This window comes from Penaeus japonicus, unplaced genomic scaffold (assembly GCF_977035675.1).
Source record: "Penaeus japonicus unplaced genomic scaffold, GWHDUDI00000001_assembly GWHDUDI00000001, whole genome shotgun sequence".
Taxonomy (NCBI): Eukaryota; Metazoa; Arthropoda; class Malacostraca; order Decapoda; family Penaeidae; genus Penaeus; species Penaeus japonicus.
The window spans coordinates 7,302,195-7,322,010 of record NW_028234403.1 but is presented as its reverse complement, the minus strand read 5'-3'; the positions used below and the strand labels follow the sequence as shown (position 1 = coordinate 7,322,010).

The 19,816-nt window shown below is 35.5% G+C and overlaps 2 protein-coding genes across 3 annotated transcripts in view; one reads left to right on the top strand and one right to left on the bottom strand.

The window, feature by feature from the left end:
* Positions 1-11,229, top strand: part of LOC122246225 (ubiquitin carboxyl-terminal hydrolase 19) — a 19,681-nt gene extending 8,452 nt beyond the window's left edge. For both annotated transcript variants that reach the window (XM_043004647.2, XM_043004648.2), the window contains exons 5-19: positions 89-279; positions 578-690; positions 795-1,002; positions 1,434-1,660; positions 1,770-2,009; positions 2,191-2,331; positions 2,924-3,037; positions 3,303-3,485; positions 3,792-4,004; positions 4,408-4,774; positions 5,192-5,289; positions 5,417-5,541; positions 6,114-6,254; positions 6,455-6,615; positions 6,753-11,229. In XM_043004647.2, coding sequence (XP_042860581.1) covers positions 89-279; positions 578-690; positions 795-1,002; positions 1,434-1,660; positions 1,770-2,009; positions 2,191-2,331; positions 2,924-3,037; positions 3,303-3,485; positions 3,792-4,004; positions 4,408-4,774; positions 5,192-5,289; positions 5,417-5,541; positions 6,114-6,254; positions 6,455-6,615; positions 6,753-7,048 — 2,818 coding nt within the window. In that variant the 3' untranslated portion in view covers positions 7,049-11,229. The remainder of the gene's footprint in view (positions 1-88; positions 280-577; positions 691-794; positions 1,003-1,433; positions 1,661-1,769; positions 2,010-2,190; positions 2,332-2,923; positions 3,038-3,302; positions 3,486-3,791; positions 4,005-4,407; positions 4,775-5,191; positions 5,290-5,416; positions 5,542-6,113; positions 6,255-6,454; positions 6,616-6,752) is intronic.
* Positions 11,230-16,464: 5,235 nt separating this feature from the next.
* The window catches only part of pnut (septin 7-like protein pnut), a 38,963-nt gene continuing 35,611 nt past the window's right edge, over positions 16,465-19,816 (bottom strand). Inside the window, exon 12 of the mRNA XM_086541074.1 lies at positions 16,465-18,736. Coding sequence (XP_086397200.1) covers positions 18,688-18,736 — 49 coding nt within the window. The 3' untranslated portion in view covers positions 16,465-18,687. The remainder of the gene's footprint in view (positions 18,737-19,816) is intronic.

Sequence of the window (19,816 nt, the reverse complement as noted above, 5' to 3'; positions counted from 1 at the left end):
ACATGCCCGATACAGAATGCAGTATTATAGACCTGTGCACTCTGATCTTTCGAAACCTGTTCTACTGATATTGTAACTTACCTTCCAGTGATACACGGTTCCTCCAGCAACATCAGGGCTCAAATGAAGAATCTGTATTTGGGTGGTACTTGACTCTCAAAGATAGAGTTGTCCTCGATGAATGCAAATTCAAGGTTAATGCAAATAATATTGAAATTAAGCTTAAAAAGCAAACCAAAAAAAAGTGGGGCTCTCCAACATCAGTTGCTCCTGAGTCTGGTGAGTTCCTGTGCTATTTGTGTTTTATTTTATGTTTAGGGCTTTTCAATTGAATCAGATATTGTAAGTTGTACCTTTTAAAAATAGAGGCAAAAGGAGTTTAAGAGTATGTTGAATATATGAATGTGCTGTGAAAAATGTAGTTGGAAATTTGATAGTGTAATTTGAAATGAATTTGAATATAGAAACTAAAAATATAATTGAAGACTTTAATACTATGAAAGATAGAAGAAGAAACATTTCCTCATTGTTTCTGGACATTTCTTGATCTTTTTTACATTTTTTATGAACTTTATAGGAAGTAATAAAGTCGTCAAAAATACATGGATGGCTGCAAGCAAGTCTGAGACTCCAAGTCTTTCCAATATCCCACCTGCACCACCAACACCACCGACCCCAACAGATAGCAAGGTATGGCATATTCATTATTATATCACGCACAAACATACATGGTTTTGGGCAGTGCAATCTTTAAGCTTAGAATGAGGATTGTGATTTGATCCTATCCTTTTCAGAAACCCATGTGCTTAGTGTCTCCAGTGACCAAAGGAATGCGGGGGAGTCCACCAACCAATTACCCTTCCTCATCAAATGTGTGTGACGGAGGTGGCACAGTAACCCCTCGAGGAACTACTGGTCTAGATAACATAGGCAACACTTGCTTCATGAACAGTGTTCTGCAGTGCCTAGTCAACACTCAAGAACTCAGGGAATATTTCTTAGGTATTGAAGAGGTTTTGTTGTCTGTGATACTGTGCCAAGGAATAATTCTACTGTTGAGTGTATACAGGCTTGTTCATTTTACAGCTGGAGATGAAGGAAAATTTGAGGCGCTCTTTTTATTGGGAATGTTGATTACAAATTTGAGTAGTAGTAGTTACTTTATTTAGTGCATGTGTTTATTCTGTACATGTTATGAGGTATATCCTGTAAACATTCTATTGAGTCAGATTATTCCATATTATTTGATTAATTCTATTTGTATAATCAGTACATATTAGTATTACACTCCACCTTTTCTATGCAACAGTATTGGAAGTGTTTTAGGTACATTTGATTTAGCTTTTACCAATATTTTCTTGCTTTGTCTTCAACATTAATCTTCAGATTTAGAGAGTTGGTATATTTAGATTTTTTTTTACTGTATTTTTCAGATTCAAATTTCCAGCAGGACATCAACAAGGACAATCCCTTGGGCATGGGGGGGAAATTGGCAGTGTCCTTCGCCATCCTCATGAAGCTTCTGTGGTCGGGGTCACTACGATCTCACGCCCCCACCAAGCTCAAGTCCATGATGTCGATGAAGGCTAATCAGTTCTCTGGTTTTGCCCAACACGATGCTCAGGAGTTCATGGTTGAGCTTTTAGATGGTCTGCATGAGGTAGGAATCATTACAGGATCAATGGAAATTCATAAGATGTAGTAATGTGAAGATTTTATTTGTTTATTATTTTTCCCCTGTTATAAGTAATATTTGAACTCCTTTCTAGGATCTGAATCGCATTAAGAAGAAGCCTTACATAGCCGAGCCACCGGATCTGGACGGATGGCCGGACCACAAGGCTGCAGGAGAATCTTGGAAGCTGCATAAGATGCGTAATGATTCTATTATTGATGACCTCTTCAAAGGCCAGTTCAAGTCTACCCTTACATGTCATCAGTGTAATAAAGTATCAGTGAAGTTTGATGAATTTTGCTGCCTGTCTGTCCCAATACCTAAAGACCAAAAGGTAAGTGAGTGATTGAGGTTTCATGGCCAATAGAAAGCTTTTGAAATTATATAGATTTCTGAGGATTGCATAAAATATAGATTGTCATCATGTTTTGGTTCTTAACAGTCTTGTTGGCTTTAGAATTGAAAATACTTGTAGACATGGATTTATTTATTTATTTTTCCCCCCCCTTTCAAAGATTATCCAAGTGATCTTCTTCTGGAAAGATCCGTACCAGAAACCCAAGAAGTTCTTTATTCGAGTATGTGCAGATGCCGGAGTAGAAGAACTCAAGAGCGAATTATCGGAACTTACAGAAGTCCAGACAAATTGTATTCAGGTAAGGAAGCATCTCAGTCTGTTGTTGCCGCGGTGCGTGAATTTATGCACTCTCCCCAATGAAGCATTTATGCATGTACTATTGAGTTTGGGTCTGAAAAATGATTGTCATTTTATTAGGAAGTTAGATCTTGCATTATATGGTAGGTTTATTGTTTATTATCATGTTCAAAATGTACTTTTAGAGGAATTGATGATTTGATTAATCAAAACTGCACCTGAGGTTTATATCTTTATATTAACTCTCTTGCTTACCCATTCCTTGTGAATAGTTGGGGAAAATGGGTTATAGGATCATCTTTTCATAGAATTTATTTATTAACCCATTGGTCGCGGTATTAAAAAAAGGTCTGTGCAGTAGGATGGCTGTTTTACATGTCTGGCATGATGCCATCCGCGTCTATGATTGACTCTGCCTTTTCACCAAATCATGCCATCCGCTGCTAATGGGTTAATATATTTGTGTTTGCCACATATTTAAAGGTATTCAGAGAAACTATTTCAAATAATATTACTAAAAAATTTATGCATGTTCCAAAATTAGAGGAAGGCAATTGAATATCAATTCAAATAATCCTCTTTCTTTTTGTCAGGTATTTGAAATGTTCAAATCGAAGATCCACAAGATATTTGTCAAACAGGCGTCCCTGTCTTCTGTTGTTCCCAGTGATACACTTATGGCCTATGAAGTGTATAATCAGCATCAGGTAAGGCTTTGCATCACTATGTTTTCTTGTCCTGTCCTGTATTAATTTCAAGAAAAAAAAAGAAAAAAGGATGAAGACACAAAGCTAAATGACATTGAGGCATTGTTTACATTTCTCTTTTTTTAGGATTTTTTATTTTTTATTTACTTGGTCTTTATTTTTGCCTCTGATCATAGCCTCTCATTCCGTTCTCCATCTATCTCCCCTTCTTATTTGGTTCCCATTAGATAATCATTTCAATGGACATACTTTTTCACCTACCAAGGTTGGTGAGCCTGTGGTGGAAGTCGCAGTGGTACAGCGTATGATGATTCCCAACCCTCCCACTCGCTGTGCTTACTGTTCGAGGAGTGCCGCCCCGGGGACCAAGCTGCGCCGTTGTACCAAGTGTTTTAGAGCTGGCTATTGTCATCAGGCTTGCCAGAAAAACCATTGGTTGAATCATAAGGTGTGTCTTTTTAAAAAGTTTCTTACCTCTCCACCATGCAGTTTACTTAAATTTGTCTTGTCTCTTAGGGTGTCGTGAACAAAGTGAGGAGGTTTGATTGTAAACTATATTGACATGTTTTATATTTATATTTTGTAAATTATTTTACATGTTGAGCTTTCTTTCATAATCATTTGTATAGATCCCAATTATCTTGAAACTTTTTGAATGTGTGAAATAAGTGTGTTAGACAGATACTATAGTTCTTTCTGAATCATGTCCACTCTCTATAGAAAGCAGAATATTAAACAAAATTTTATGCCATAGGTACAATGCAAGCTGGTGCCTGAGCCTGTGGGTTGCCCCTTTATCCTGTCTCTCCCGGAGAGCCACGCCACCTACTCCCGCCTGACAAGAATCATGGAAGCCTATGCTCGTTACTCTGTTGATATCTTCCAGCCTCCTGTTTCACATGATTCATCCCACAGAGGGAGTGCCTCGAGTATAGACCTCTCTAATGAAGAGAATGACGACATGGAGGTAAATTTTTTTTATTATTATATCAATCATTGCTGTGTAAAAGTCACTCATTGAACATATTCTATGTCAGTTTATGACATTTTTTCATCCATATGAAGACAATCCTGTATTTTGAGTTTATTATTATCAATAGATTTAGAATTACTGAATCAAAGTTTTAAAGTCCGTCTAATAGATCTGTTGTTCTTCCACCAGGCCATTTTTTTCACCATATACTTTGTATTCTTATTAGTAACTAATCAACTCTTTATTTTTTTTGAGAGGCCAGTAGTTTAATATCTGAATGTAATTTATTTTTTATGATTTTATATACATTTGATCTCTTGACATAACTTTCATCTGGTAATCCAGCAGTAAATGTTCAAGCCACAAACCTTTGATCCTATGGTATTTGCCTCTCAAGGTTGAAGACGGCAGCACTGAGGAGAGAGGGGAAAGCAGCGACGTGCTGATGGCCAGTGAGAGTTCTCAGGGAGATATGCAGGGTCAGTGGCCGGAAGATTGTGCTGGGGGAAGTGATGCTGGTGCTGCAGACAGCGGAGGAGGCATTGATGGGGGAGGTAGCAGCGACGGGGGAGGAGGCAGCGACGGAGGTGGAGGTAGTGGCTGTGATGAACCTCCGCAGCTCTCCTCCTCTCCAAGTGTGCGGGCGGTTCAGCCGAGAGGAAGCCTTCAGTTGCCATCTGCAACTCAGCTCTTTGTAATAAGGCCAGTCAATAACCGAGCTCAGAACCTGCCTGCTCCTAATGGAGAGACTTTAGAGGATAAAGGTAAGACATATGAAGAGGAGGAGGAGTCTTAAATGCCTTGTTGCTGTGTGATGATTTAAGCATGGGAGTTATTTTTTGGGATTCTTTTTGCTTTTCATTATATATTGGTCTGCTGATTATATGTGTGTGGGGGATTTTTGTTATGATATTTTGAAGTCTTGGTTATAACTTTATTCCTCTTTTTTACTTTTACAATTGTATGCTCTATAGTATCAAGCACTACACATGAATATCCTAATATTAATTAGATTTATATAACTTGATGTTACATGTGCCTTTTGTGTCAGTTTTATCTTGAAAGAAAAAGGTTTTACTCCCAAAATGGTTCTGAGAATGTTGCTTGGGGTTACTTGCCCATATTCAAGAAATTTCAGTCTATATACAAATTTACTGAAATCCCGTTATTGACCTCAACAGGTGATGAGCCATTGGACCTGAGTGACAAGTATTACCTTGCCATGGATTGGAGAACCAATGAAAGGCTGCCTGTTCACTGCCTCGTTCAGAACAAAGAGGTAGGTTTCCACATACCTTGCTAATTACATGATAGTCAATAACAATATTATTCTGTTTGAGTTCACGGCTAAAAGACTTCTTAGACTTGACTTACATGATTTGTTCCTAATACACACTTTCACACAGGTGGACTGTGAAGTCGAAGGCTCATATTCGGTGCAGCGTAACCAGCAGACAAGCCTAGAGGCATGCATTGATCTCTTTACACAGCCTGAAAACTTATCAGAGGGAGATTCTTGGCGCTGTCCGAGGTGGGTCCCGAGGATTTGTTGTCACAAGAATAAAATCATATCATATCAAATTTATATCATATCATCTATATGACTATATTTATATCAACTTATGACTGTGTTGTTTATTAATTGCTTGACTGCCAGTTGCATATATTTATGCATGACTACTGTGGAGATTGGTCATATTTTTGATGCTGCAGAAGTAATTTCAGTCATGCAGAGTGAAATTTGTTTTGAAATATTTTAAAGTGATAAAATCAAAAGAAAAAACAAGCAAAATTAATTGGCAGGGCAGCTGGTAAGGGGTTTATTTTGGCTGGCAGCTTTCATGTTAATGATCATAATCTAATATGTGATTGATATTTTTTTTGAGTACATATCCATCAAATATGAATTTTCTAATTTTGTAATAACCATCAATAAGTACATCTAAGCTTTAATGCTTTGCATTTGAGCATATGATGAATGTTCTGAGAAAAGTATAGAAATATGTAATCTGTTAGACTATGTTATTAAAAGATAAGTTATTATAAAAATTTTATGACAAAGATTGTCCATGTAATGGTTCTTTAATGTTTGTGTTTTTGCAGATGCAAAATGCCAGTAGAGGCAACTAAACAGATGAGTATTTGGAGATTGCCTCATATTTTGATAATCCAGCTCAAGAGGTTCTCCTTCAAATATGTCCTTTATTCGGACAAGATTGATAAGTTCGTCCAGTACCCAGTAAGGTAAGTTATTACAAGTGTAGAGCTTTAGAAAAGGTTCCTCTGCTGTAACTGTGTCACACTACAAATCTAGATTGAAAAGGATTATTTGTTGCAAGAGCTCAATTTGATAATATCTACAGTAGTAACAAATTTGTTAAACTTACTGAGATTGTAATGATGATACAAGACCATAGTTAATATTTCATCATCTTTTTCTGCAGAGGGTTGAATGTGCAACCATACATGTCGTGTGAACCTGAGGACGGACCTGCAATTTACGACCTGTACGGTGTGATTAATCACATGGGTCGTCTGCTTGGGGGTCATTACACTGCATATGCCCGCACCACAGCAAAGCAGGACTCCAGACAGTCGGAAGTTGGTGAGTTGATTTCTCCTGAATTGCAAAACACATTTAGTGGATATTCCTAATTTTTGATATTGCTAAATTTATTTATGATGATCTTTGTTATACTTGTCCACATCATTATTTGGTAAATGCTTTATTTACTTTTCCAGACTGGAGGTTGTTTGATGACAGCAGAGTGAATTTCTGCCCAGAATCTCGCGTTGTAAATGAACAAGCATACCTGCTGTTATACCGACGTAGAGACACGCCATTCACCGTTCACAGACCTCTGCCTCCCCCAGCACCTGTTGTCCAGGAGGAAACTGTACCTGAACAGACTACAGAGATGGAAGAAGTAACACCCATGTCCATTTCCTCGACGTCACAGCTCTCATCCTCGCAACCTTCCTCCTCGAGCCTTGAGGGCGAGGAACAATTAAGTACCACTCAGGAAGAACTTGACTAGACCAGAGAGTAGTAGCACAACATGTTTGATGTTGAACATGTAATTGCAGAAATGTGGAAATAATGGCACTCTTCTTTTCTACACTTGTAAAGCATTTCTGGTTGTGTCAGACACTTGGTACAGTACCACATAGCATGTCAGTATTTCTTATGCCATCCATCAAAAGAAATCATCTCCTAAAAGATCAAGTTTGGTTGTATAACTAATGTAGCAAAGCATAGATTAGTCTCTTTCAGGATTTTATGTAGCATTAATTTATTTAATTTTCTGCATAATTTATTTTTTTTAATACTTGTTTAAAGAAATGTCCTCCGCTGTAAGAACTGGAAGCACAGAGAGGAGAGTAAATGGGGGGAGTTAAATTTCACGAATCTGTGGTACGTTTTATTTGCAAGCAACCAGTGATAAGGAGTATTATTAGTGTCTTGTGTAAGATTCACAATGTCATAAATTATTATATGTGCTAAATAATTGACACTTTGTAAATATAATATTTTACTGAAAATAAATTGTAATTCTGCAGGTGATTAGTGTGCATTAATGACTCTAAAGTTGTCAGTTTTACCTCAGGTGAAGGAATATGATGTCTGGCAAGTGGCTGCATGATACAGCACTTTGACTTTTCATAACCTCATAGTTCAACAAAAATGCTTCAATGATTTTAGATTTGAGCTCTTTTAGAGATTAATCTTTCTATATGTAGAGTACCCTTGTTGATAAGATGAATGATTGACTTCACAGAGCCAAAAACAGAAATAGCTTTAATAGGAAAAAGATGTTTTAATTTCCTTCATTCAGAGCAAGGAGTAAATGGGAACTTTCCAATGCATGGTAATTAATTGGACTCTTGTGGGTTTTATTAAATTGTCTGTAGTAAATTGAACAATGATGCGTGCAAGGATTACATTGGTATTTCCTCCATAAATAGATGAATAAATTTCCTTGTATCATTCTTTAAAAGAAATGGTATTTTTCAAACCTTATTTCTGCATTTCACCTAGCATTACACATAAAAATTGCTCAGACATACAGGCATTTTTTATGAACTTAAGTAATTAACTATATAACACTGTAGTTGTTACGTCTGACATTTACTTCGGCCTTTCAAGCATTCTCACTGGTTTTACATTTACTGGAAGGAACACTCACTAATTGTAAGCCATCTAACATTGGAAAGGTTTTTATTTATGGAAGGGGAACTTTTCCATAGAATGATTGCGCTCATCCCATTCTTATCTATTGTGTATCTTTCACTGTCAACATGTTCTCTTAGGATATTGTGTTGAATGGTGCGGTTTGAAAAAGGCAAAATAATGGTTTGACAATTCGTGTTTCATCTATAATTTTGTGGTGTAGGAAATGGTATCAAGTCCTGTTATGTTTTTGGTCCAGAGTTGAACGTCTGGAGTCATTGATATATTGAGAATTATGAATGTTTATTTCCAAATCAAACTTGTCAGAATCTCTGAGGGATATGGTTTAAAAGGATCTGAAAGTTAGAATTCATACAGGAGCATCCTTTTCTTATATCCAGAATTGTAAAATATTTGTTCATAAGTTCTAGCAGTGACAGTGCTGAGGGATTAACTTGCCTGTGGATTTTTGGCTGTGTCCTGATATCCCAGTAAAGTTAACTCCGTGTGTTATGGATTGTCGTGACACATTTGTGTTCGTCTGATATATGTAATGGTTTGTGATCCTTAATGTGTCTATATCTTTACCTCAAGTAGATACCAAGCACTTCTTCCAGTTATTGTGCAAAATTAATTTTGTTACAGTATATCATTAAAAATAGTTTTAGAAGGGTATTCTCTATCTCTTAGAAATCTCACTAAAGAAGAAACTCGAATAAGTATTTAACTTGTATTTCGACCTAAACTCTTTGATGCTGAGAGTGCATGTATACGTGTACTGCCACTGTAGTTTTGTTTTGATATTATTTTACATATAGATGGTTCCATAAGTGCCTAGTCATTAACTTGTCAATAACTAGGCCTACCTGATCTTACATATTTATTAATGTCAGGGTAATAATGATGGTGATAATGACAATGATGATGATAAAAATAATAACAATAATTATAGTTATAGGAATAAGATCTTTTCCCCAAAAATTCAGGTAGATCAGGTAGTCTTAGTAAGTGAATTCTTGGTGCCTAAGCACTTGTGTGGAGCCATCTATAAAGAAAAAAATAAAACAAAATCACAGGGGGACGGTGCATGTTCCTGGTGTCAATGGGTTAAATGATTTACTTTCATGTGTATGTTGCAGACGAGGAAAGGGAACTGTTTTGTAGGGTCTAATAATGAGTTTGGGTTCTTTTAATTCCTTTGTTTCTACCTGTTAATTTTTCTGGTTCCTTTCTCCCAAACTCGCAAAGAGCAAACTGTAACATTAGAGCAAAATGAATTAAATACATATTATGCCTGACCATGAGCAACTATTCCAGATAGATGGAAGATATGTCACATCTCCTGATCCTTTAGATTGGAGGTTTCACCTTTTTTTTATTACGCTTCCTAAGTAATCCTAGTCTCGTAAATGTGTACTCTGAGCTTGCAGGAAATTTGATCTTTCCAGAGGGGCAACTTTTTTCGTTTTATTTTCTTTCTTTTTTTTTAGCCTTGGAGAAATTGATTGAAGCTTGTAGATGGATTGCTGAAAATAAAGGGAGTCAATTAAGCTTACCTCTTCCCTAATGGAAGTCGGTACGTTTTTGGCAGCGGAGTCTGATGAATTAATTCTTCGAATGGCCACCTAAAGTAATCAACAATCGTAAGATACATGACTCTAATGTCTTCCTTGGTATAATGAATTCATAATTATTCCCGAGCTGGATTGTAAGTTCACATGATAGCATTTCAATGTGGTTATTATTATTATTTTGGTGGTCTGACCTACAGCGTTGCATGCTAGTCTTCATCTGGTCACAATAATTCTTGGTGAATGAGTTTGATAACTGTAAGTACTCATTGGAATCTCTTTTGGATGTATGGAGGGAGAAATTAGCATTTATATATCATTTATTTTTATTTCATTTCATTTTACTTCTCTGAATGGCTTAGCATACTAGGCCAGGCTAATGTGTATTTAGTTTGTCAGAATTACACTATGCTCTTCTTCATCTGTTAATGAAATTTAAGAGAATATTTTCCCACTGTTTATACTGTGAAGGTGTGAGGGGAAAATGCAGAAGTTGAATATAGCAGGTGGAGAGGTTTGTGTAACGTTTGTATAAGAAAATATGTTTAAAAAAAAAAAGATTGAGTATTGTTTCTGCCATTTATAGTTACCATTGCATTAAGTGGTGTCTCCCCATATTTGTAAGTGTTATACATTCAGAAGTTGCTTCCTGTTCTTCCTTTTTTTTTTTTGGTTGCATAAGCAGTTTCTGTATTGCTGAAATGCTATGCATACCTGTGTCCCTCTTATTGCTCTTCAATTCTGCATGTAGTGCTACGGAATTACTAGACACTGATCTAGAACATACCTCATGTGTTAATATGATAAGGTTAATTTATTTGTGTGTGCATTGAATGTACTGTATTACAACACCCAGTTTTCAACTCTGTTGGATAGTTGACTGACTTTTATTTGGATATTAATATACATGATGAAGATAAAACTTTTTTATTTATTTTTTTTACACTCCAGTGATATACAATAACACATTTATATTCAGATTTCTAGATATTACTTGAAGAAATGTAAGTTTTGTGATTTAGGTACATTTCAGATATAATTTCTCATATAGAAATTCATCTTGTGGAAAGAGAAGTCAAGTACATGTTTCTGTATGAAATCTAGCAGTGTATACCTGTTTTAGAGAACTTTTAAAATTGATAATTCTGTTCTATGTCAGTTCATCTATCAATGTGTGATGATGAATGTAGCCTTTTTCACATTTACTTGATCTCATTGTCATTGCAAAATAACTTTATAGTATAAATTACCATAAAAATGGCATACTACAGCCAAGGACTTCATAGCAAGTGCACTCCTATTTTCATGAAAAAAATAGTCCATACCACGTAATTGGATCGACCAGGATGCAGAAAATTGGAGAGAGTGTATTTTGTAACATAAGTAAATGCATCAAATAATGACAAAAACTGAGAATATTTTGAATTCTGAATAATTGGCTTTATGTAGACTTTCTAGAAATAAACTCAGATTTTGCTATTTTGGTCTGTATTTACAGAAGAGCCTTGTTACTTATGGATATTTAGAATGAGAGAAAAGTCAGGATTCCATCTTAACTTTTGAAGGCCATTGCAAGTTTTTAAGCAAACAAAAAAGGATAATAAATCTTTTGATTTGAAGAGAAGAGAAGATAATTGGATAATCACTTATATAGAAATTGTATAAAAATGGGGTATAAAGTAGAGGGAAAAGAGTACTTGTATTTTTCAAATATTTGGCTTTGGAAGACAATTCTGGTTACTCAAAACAAAACATCTTGAAAAGACAAAGAAACTGAAGAAGAAGAAGAAAAAAAAAAAGACTAAGATCCTTCTCGTCTTCCTCTCATTATACATCCTTCACTTGTATCAGTTTCTATATCACCCCTCTGTTCATTATATATCATTGAGCTTTAGTTTCTCTATCCTGTTTGTGTACCTAGGACTCATTGCCTTATTACTCATATCACTTCTATTGCACCTTTCTGCAGAGGGGAAAACTTGGACCCTGTTTGCCTAATTCTCCTCTTGGACTCAATTTACCCATCTTTCGATATGTCTCCAACACTTGCCAGACTCTTTATTTATCAACTGTTTTCTTGGTTATCCTGTTTGATATTAACCCTATGATGGCGGTGCGTCACACCCATGTGACACGGCTAAATGCCCGATGACGGGGCGACACACTAGTGTGACGTTCCCAATGTAATATTGCATAGGCCCGGCGTAGGAGGTTTCGACTTATCGCCGGGCCTGTCGGGAAAGGGTTAATCCTTATCATTCTCATTGTTTACTACTCACACAATTAGACTCCATGTTTCTCCTACACATTATGTGTTTGATCTATCAGGTCTTGACCATTGCTAGCCTGTTTAGCTGTCACCTTTTCTTCTGATCTTACTCTTCTCACCTTCAGTTACTTGATCAGAAGTACAACCCTCAATATCCAAAGCATGAACCTACCTTCGACAGCTCTTTCCTCATTTCATCGTCTGTCTCTCCAGATCATTTAGCCAGGAGACTGACAAATTATACAAGAAAACAACCCAAAATTAATCACAGTTTCATTAACAGTATGATTATACACTCCTCTTTCCCTCTCTCCCATGTCTCTTCATTCACATTGAAATCATAAATGTTTTCATTCTCTTGTAGATTTACTGGTTCACATGCACCAAGTATGATAAGATAATATGATAAAAGTTAAGTTATATAGTAATAAAAAATAAGTTCTATATTCTTTAATTAATATAAAATTTAAAATTTAAATTCTAAACAATCTCTGTCTGATGATATATCTAAAATCATTCAAATGATAAAGAAAATAAAGGATGAAATCATGCAAAACATCTCTTGAACAATTTGTCTTTGTATTCTATTAATATGTATATATTACAGATAAATATGTATATGATTATCAAGCCATGGGAATTTGTTCTTTTTGGCTTGTGATATCTCATGAAGCTGTTGAATAATGTGACTTTCAATTCTAATATAGCTATGGAGGTAAAATCCTTTCATATTTAAAATTTGGTAGAATGCATTTCTACAGCATTATTTACCATAGAAAAGTATTTTAAATATTTCAGTCTCAATGGAGTAAAATTAAACAAGTTTACTGTGTGAAATCTTTTAAATTTACAATTTTCAATATTTTATAAATGAGCAATGCCATATATTTCATTCCTTTAACTTGCATATATTTGTGGTTGAATTGAATTTTACTACAGAGCTCTGTTATGGGAAACCACTTTCTTTCAATCTGAAATGTTCATTCAAAGAAAACTGAAGCCTGATATTACTACTCCACATCAATTTATTCATCACAGATACAACACAAAGATATTGTATTGAACTTTGAATACTGCCACTACTCTTGAATAAGTACAAAAATAGCTTGATATGTAAACCCTTTATCTAATTATTCCTTGATAACTAAGCTTTTATAATATTTTGCTGAACAGGAAAAAAAAATGTGCTTAATGGCTTCTCTTCATGGTGCAAATTTCATATTATCAATTGCATGTGCAAAGAAGCTCCATAAAACTTGTGAACACTTTATTCAACATTTCCAGTTAAGGTTTCACTGTATTGTCTTTACCAAAGATTTTGATTTTATTGCATCCTTTGGAATCCTCATCTGTTTTGGCAATTTTCATTACAGTTGTTACAATGCTAGTGTAATGCTATTATAGTTCTTAGGGATGTAATTTGTACCATTCTTAATAAAATTTAAGTTGTATATACTTTTACTCCTGTTTTACACTAGTCTTCATTCAATCCGAATATATCATCTTGAGCTGTTACACGTTATTAGAAATATATTACACCAGAAGTACAAAATTGTCACAAACCTGCCAAGAGCCATGAAGAACCCCTCACATAACACTGCAAGACAACACTCACACAGACAACTGCTCAACTGCAAGGCCTCCACACCATCAAGGGTGAAGGGAGGCCTTGGGATACCCCAGCAGCACTACCTACAAATAGCTTAAGAAAAAGAAAAAGATTGATTGTCAAGAAAAGGTGTAAATAATGGAAATAATTCACTTTGAGAGGATTGAAATTTCTGCGGTTATGGAAATGGATTGGCTTGTCTTAGATAATTTACCTTGTCAAAAATGATAAAAAACTAATAAGTAAACAAAACTCTAAATAATATCTCAAGAAAACTCAAATATTCATGAACACGTTAAAATATGGAAAAGAGTTAAAGTTCTTGCTGCTAAAAATTATTAAAGAATATATCCTTTTCTCAAGGTCTTGTATGAAAATGTTGATAAAACATAAAAGCTGTAAAAAATACCCTCATAATAATAGTTCAAGCTGTGCACATGTCCATTTTCCATACTTCATTTGTTCTTATTCCTCTTCCATTACATTTCTCAACTATTAATTTGTCCAATAGAATTTACTCACATTCCATTTCTGCAACAAATTCTGGCCATTGTGGTTATTCCTGGAAGCCTATTCTTGGAAGCAAAAACACTCTACCGTGTTGATAATATAGGAGAAAAAAACAGTATACACAAAACAAATTAATTAGAAAATGAGACTGTGTTGTATATCATTTACTATTCGGTACTAATCATGCTGGAAGGTAGCACTTGAATGTTTCCTTAGCATCACTGAGAGAAGCAATGAAGAAGAGAATTAGACATTATTGAAAGTAAACTGATAAATATAGCAAAAGAATTAATCCAATGACAACTGTGTGTCACAGTGCCTGATGACGGGGCGACACACCAGTGTGATGTCCCCGAGGTGTTATTACTTAGGTCTAGCGTAGGGGATGCCAGTTCTTGCCGGGCCTGTCAGGATTGGGTTAATTGGTTTATACAGCTTGCCTCTTACGAAGGCTTTTTCTGAGGAAATTAATTTTAATTGCCATTTTGTGAATTTCCTCTGGCAGGAGTGAGTGGATATATCTGAAAAATTATACTTTTCACCTTACATATGTATGAATCACCAATCAAAATCTTGTTATTATTCATAATTTGGATACTTCAATTCATTCCATTGATTTTGGGTACATGCACTGTTCACCACAATTTTGTTTTAATGTGATTATCATATAGATGGTTCCACAAGCTCACAGTAAGGAATCAATTAGCAGGCTGACTTGTCCTAACTGATATACCACCATTCCTTGAAATTTGGGGGGAAAATAGTATCTCTACTGCTATTATTATCCTACCAGCATTATCATTTTGGTGTAATAATAATAATTATGGTAATCAAATAAAAAAAAAAAGCCTTGAGTGAAAATTCAAGGAATAAAGTAAACAATTGAGGTCAGGTACTTGGTGTCTGCTTGGTGACAAGGCCTGCACAACATCTTTTGTTCAAAATACAAACTGTTTATTCCTTCAGTTATGAACTAGTGCATCATACCATAAGTCTTAAAAATAACAAAGACATGACAGCTTAAGATGCCAAGCCCATGCTAAACATCTTAAATATGTGGCACATTTCAGAAGGGTTAACCTTTGACCTTGTAATTCTTCATTTGATTATCCACTGAGGTGCAAGATATTAACCGAATCCCGACGGGCCCGGCAAGAAGTGGCAACTCCTTACGTCGGGCCTATGCAATATTGCATCGGGAACGTCACACTGGTGTGTCACCCCGTCATCAGGCATTTAGCCGTGTCACACACGCCATCATCATTGGGTTAATATCTATCCAATATCATAATATTCCTCATGGTCACCATTTCTTTCTCAAAAAACTCTCTAAATTCTCATGTACCAGTTTTATTTCTCTATATTGTTACTACCTGTTTTTATAAATTATACAATTGCTCTAAATCTTTAACCTCTTTAATCTTCATAGATCTCAACGTACCCAGAGAGTTGTCGGTGGTGGCCTACCCCTTGTTATTCTTATCCTGGTACTTCCAGCTCATAATTATGTTGCCGAGTGGAGTGATAGATTTCCAGAACCTCCCTTTCCAGAAGTAGGTTTAAAACTTTCTTTCCTTTCCAATATCAATATTTGTGAAATTAACCCATCCCCGACGGGGGAATTCTAGCCTTGAATGTCCAAATGCCGGGGCGTTCGAATTATTAGGCCTAAATCAATTGAATGGCTGGCATAATACTGTGCCGCCCGGCCACTGGGCTTTTGAATGCGCGGTACACATGCTGTACCACCCGTCCAGAGAGGGTTAACATCATAGTTTCCATACTTCTAGTAAGAACCTTTTGTAAATATTGTTCTTCCCTCTTGTGGGATTTAGGCCTCTACTTCCTCTCTGATATTTGTATTTAGGAAATGAACATTCATATATCTGTATTTCTCTCAAGATTTTTTTGTAAATACTGTGTAGAGACCTAAATAACTTTGATGTTCATAGACTTCGACTGGTTTATAGACTATTTTTCTTTCTTCCTTTTCTTTCTAAATTCTTGAGAGTCATGCTCACATAGGATATTTTTGGAGGATCAATAGTAGCAATACTTTGGTCTGTATGCCTAAGTGGTACTGGCACAGGAACTGAAAATGACTATATATTTCATGCTCTCTTATAAGACTTATGCATTTTTATATTCAATTCATGATGTCTGTTTGGTAATAGGTAATTTTTGGTCTCATTATCCATATTACATCTTTTCTAACCACACCATTAAAACTACAAAATAGAGATCATTATAATTTCTATGTATCAGATCATTTTTTTCCCACCATTCTTCCTTATAGAAATAACAAAGGATAATAAATGAATATAAGACACATGACATTTACTGATATTAATCTATACAAAATTACACTGCTGACATGCCTTAACCAGAGAGAAAGAGATGCATCATAGCGTATTTGACTATAAAAGATTAACTTCATATTTCATATGACACACTGACGACATACAATAAAGGCAGTACTGTGTTGTCTCATATCTTACTCTTACAGGAGAGTTTTTAGTAAGGCAGTTCACTTTCCTTTTTTTTTCCTAATTGTATCACACCATCTTAAGAGAAATGTATGAAAAATGCACCTACATTTTCAAAGCAGCTAGACTGGTTAACTTGCAGTCCTCAATGACAATCCTTTTCTGTGACTGCCCTGATTAAGAAAATTTAGAGGACATTCACTATACAATCATGTTCTTATGTGATATCAGATACGCAGTGCTGATTCACAGTAATACTGGGAAAACAATTTTGTAAGTAAATGAAAGATGATAAACTAAAGATGAAGAAGAATGACTATCTGTATATTACAAATCTCTCAGACCATTTCAGTAAAGCACACACTTTTACATAAAGATAAATACAGAAGATTAAAAATGATTCTGAATGGAGCAGTTTGTTCAGGTCTGCTCTCATTGTACATTTTATTTACAGCTCTATGGCAGTGGGCCTAGCAATGAACTGAATACGCCTTATAAAGAGAGTGAGAGAGAGAGAGAAAATAATGGAAACGACTAGTAAATAGATGTTAACTATATCCAATCTAACAAAACATAAAGAGTATAAAGACAATACAAAAAACAATACATAATTAACACTGTATGTAATACCCAATGTTTACATAAACGTTAAACTCTTATAATTTTAAGTACAGTATGTACAGTTTGCAGGGATGTGACTCTTTACTGTTGTTACCATGTTCCTTTTATATGGCATTCTTTTGTGGCCGTAATACCGATTCTCATGAAGCATACGAAGGTACTCCTGTTGTTGGTAATGTCATAATATGAACGGCATCTTCCATTTTTTTCTGAATGTCTCCAACGATAAGGTAGTTCAATCTACCAAGAAAGGTTATCAAATGAGTATACAAAGTGAGTGTGTCCTTACGATAGAAGCCACTATTTCCACTTTACAAATGGGTCCAAACCAATTACCATTAACTAGTCATAATTCACCACCTTACTATCTCAAAGAATCTCTATGAAGTGATCAATCGTTATTTCCCTTTGGAACTACAAGATAAAAACAAGAGACTGTAAAGTAGTCACATCCTGTACCTCTCATACTTAACAGCGTGATGGCCAGCCAGGGAAGACACTCCACATATTACAACTACTGTGTCTCAAAACAAAACATCTCACACCAATGTACTTAAAAATGTTCAATTTTAAGTGTATGTGTGAAATGAGAGTATAATAAAGAGAATAAAGGAAATCATTAAATACAAGATTAGAAAAAGTAGAAAAAATATATTGAGAAAAAAAAAAAAAAAGTATTTGAGAGTCCCCATTTCTCTTTTATTTCATGCCATTTTAGGGATCTGATATCAGATAATCATTACACAAGGGATCCATCACATATTTTACAAAATTACTCCCAGACAGCATTTACGTGACAAGGAGGGCTTATCCTTTGGCTGGTCAATGGAATATGTGCCACTACAGAGCAGTTTTGAAAGGGATGATGATACTGATATCTATGACTTGAAAGGGGAGGGGGGGAGGGAGAAGATCATGGTTATCGCTTCAGATGGCAAGTCCAACCATATAAATAAAGACTGGTACTGGAGAGCCATACGAAGAAAATATACTTTTTTTTCCCTTTAAATCTCCACTTTGACAATGCCTGATATGGAAATATGGATATATATATATATGAGTCTTCTTTTGCAACAACCTTAAAGAATGACTTTGCAGCAGGATGTCAAAGGTGCTGTAGGAGTTATAGGAAAGACAACCATAATCTTCCGCTGACCAAGAGGAACACTGCCTGCCCCTGTAAGACTAAGCCAATCTCAAATGTTGTAGTGAATACTTTCTTTTATTCATACAAATAATACGAGAACAGTCTCTTTAAAAACTCATAATAAAAATATCAATAACAAATATATGATTACAGTCCCAACGAAACTCAAAAGGTAATCAATTAAGCAAATGAGATGACTATGTAATCTTTAAAGGGACTGAGGTTGAGGCAGGTGAGGGTGTGCAGGTGCTTCAAGTGGTAATATGAGCTTTTATGAACTGGCAACTGTGGCTTTAAAACAGCCCCTTCTTCTTTTTGGTTTTCTCTTTCCCATCCACATGCCTGTTGAAGAAAGAAATAAAAGAAGATCAACAACCGTAATAATACTCCCATACACCACAAAACAGAACTACTAATACTAAAGTAATACTGCAAAAAAAATATGTAGCCCAGAAACATTCTCTCTAACCAGTTAAATGTATGCAGAAAGCATTGGTATGAAAGCAATGAGCACTTGTTGTTCAGTCATACTATAGATTCTGATGCTCTGTGCTTGTGTGAATGTATGTGAATGTGTATGTATGTGTGTGTGTGTGTGTATGTGTATGTGTGTGTGTGTGTGTGTGTGTGTGTGTGTGTGTGTGTGTGTGTGTGCAAATGTGAGTGTGAATGTGTGTTTCTGCAAAGGTATGCATGTGCATATTTTCTTTATTTCTATTACTTTCTTATTTCTAAAGATTTATACACTCCAGTTTACATCCAAGATTAATAAATCCAGTGCCTTTAAACTGACTGACAAATTCTCACACCCAGGTGTATATACACTTTTGGGTAGACATATACACTCAAACAAACATGCATTCATACATACCCATGCATACACAGAATATGTATAAAGGTGTACGCATGCCCACTGATACACCTACATGTGTGTCCACATAAATGCATACATGCACACAAACACACACACCAATATATGCAATACACATATCAGATATATAAGCATATGCACACATTAGTGGAGTGAATCACTTATACACAATCACTAACACACTCACACTCCAAACTGAATGACTTATGTACTTAAAAACACACACACACACACACACACACACACACACACACACACACACACACACACGCACACACACACACACACACACAGATTCACACATGCACATGTACACACACACATTCACACATGCACATGCACATGTACACACACACACACACACACACACACACACACACACGCGCGCACACACACGTACACACACAGTGCCTAATCACTATGTAAGCTAGGGATAGATCCTTAGAACATTAATGAATAAGACTTTATAAGAATAAAACAAATATGATCTACTCACAACATAGAATCTATTAACCTTGAAAAATCTACTCTTTGCAGTCACTATATGGTAC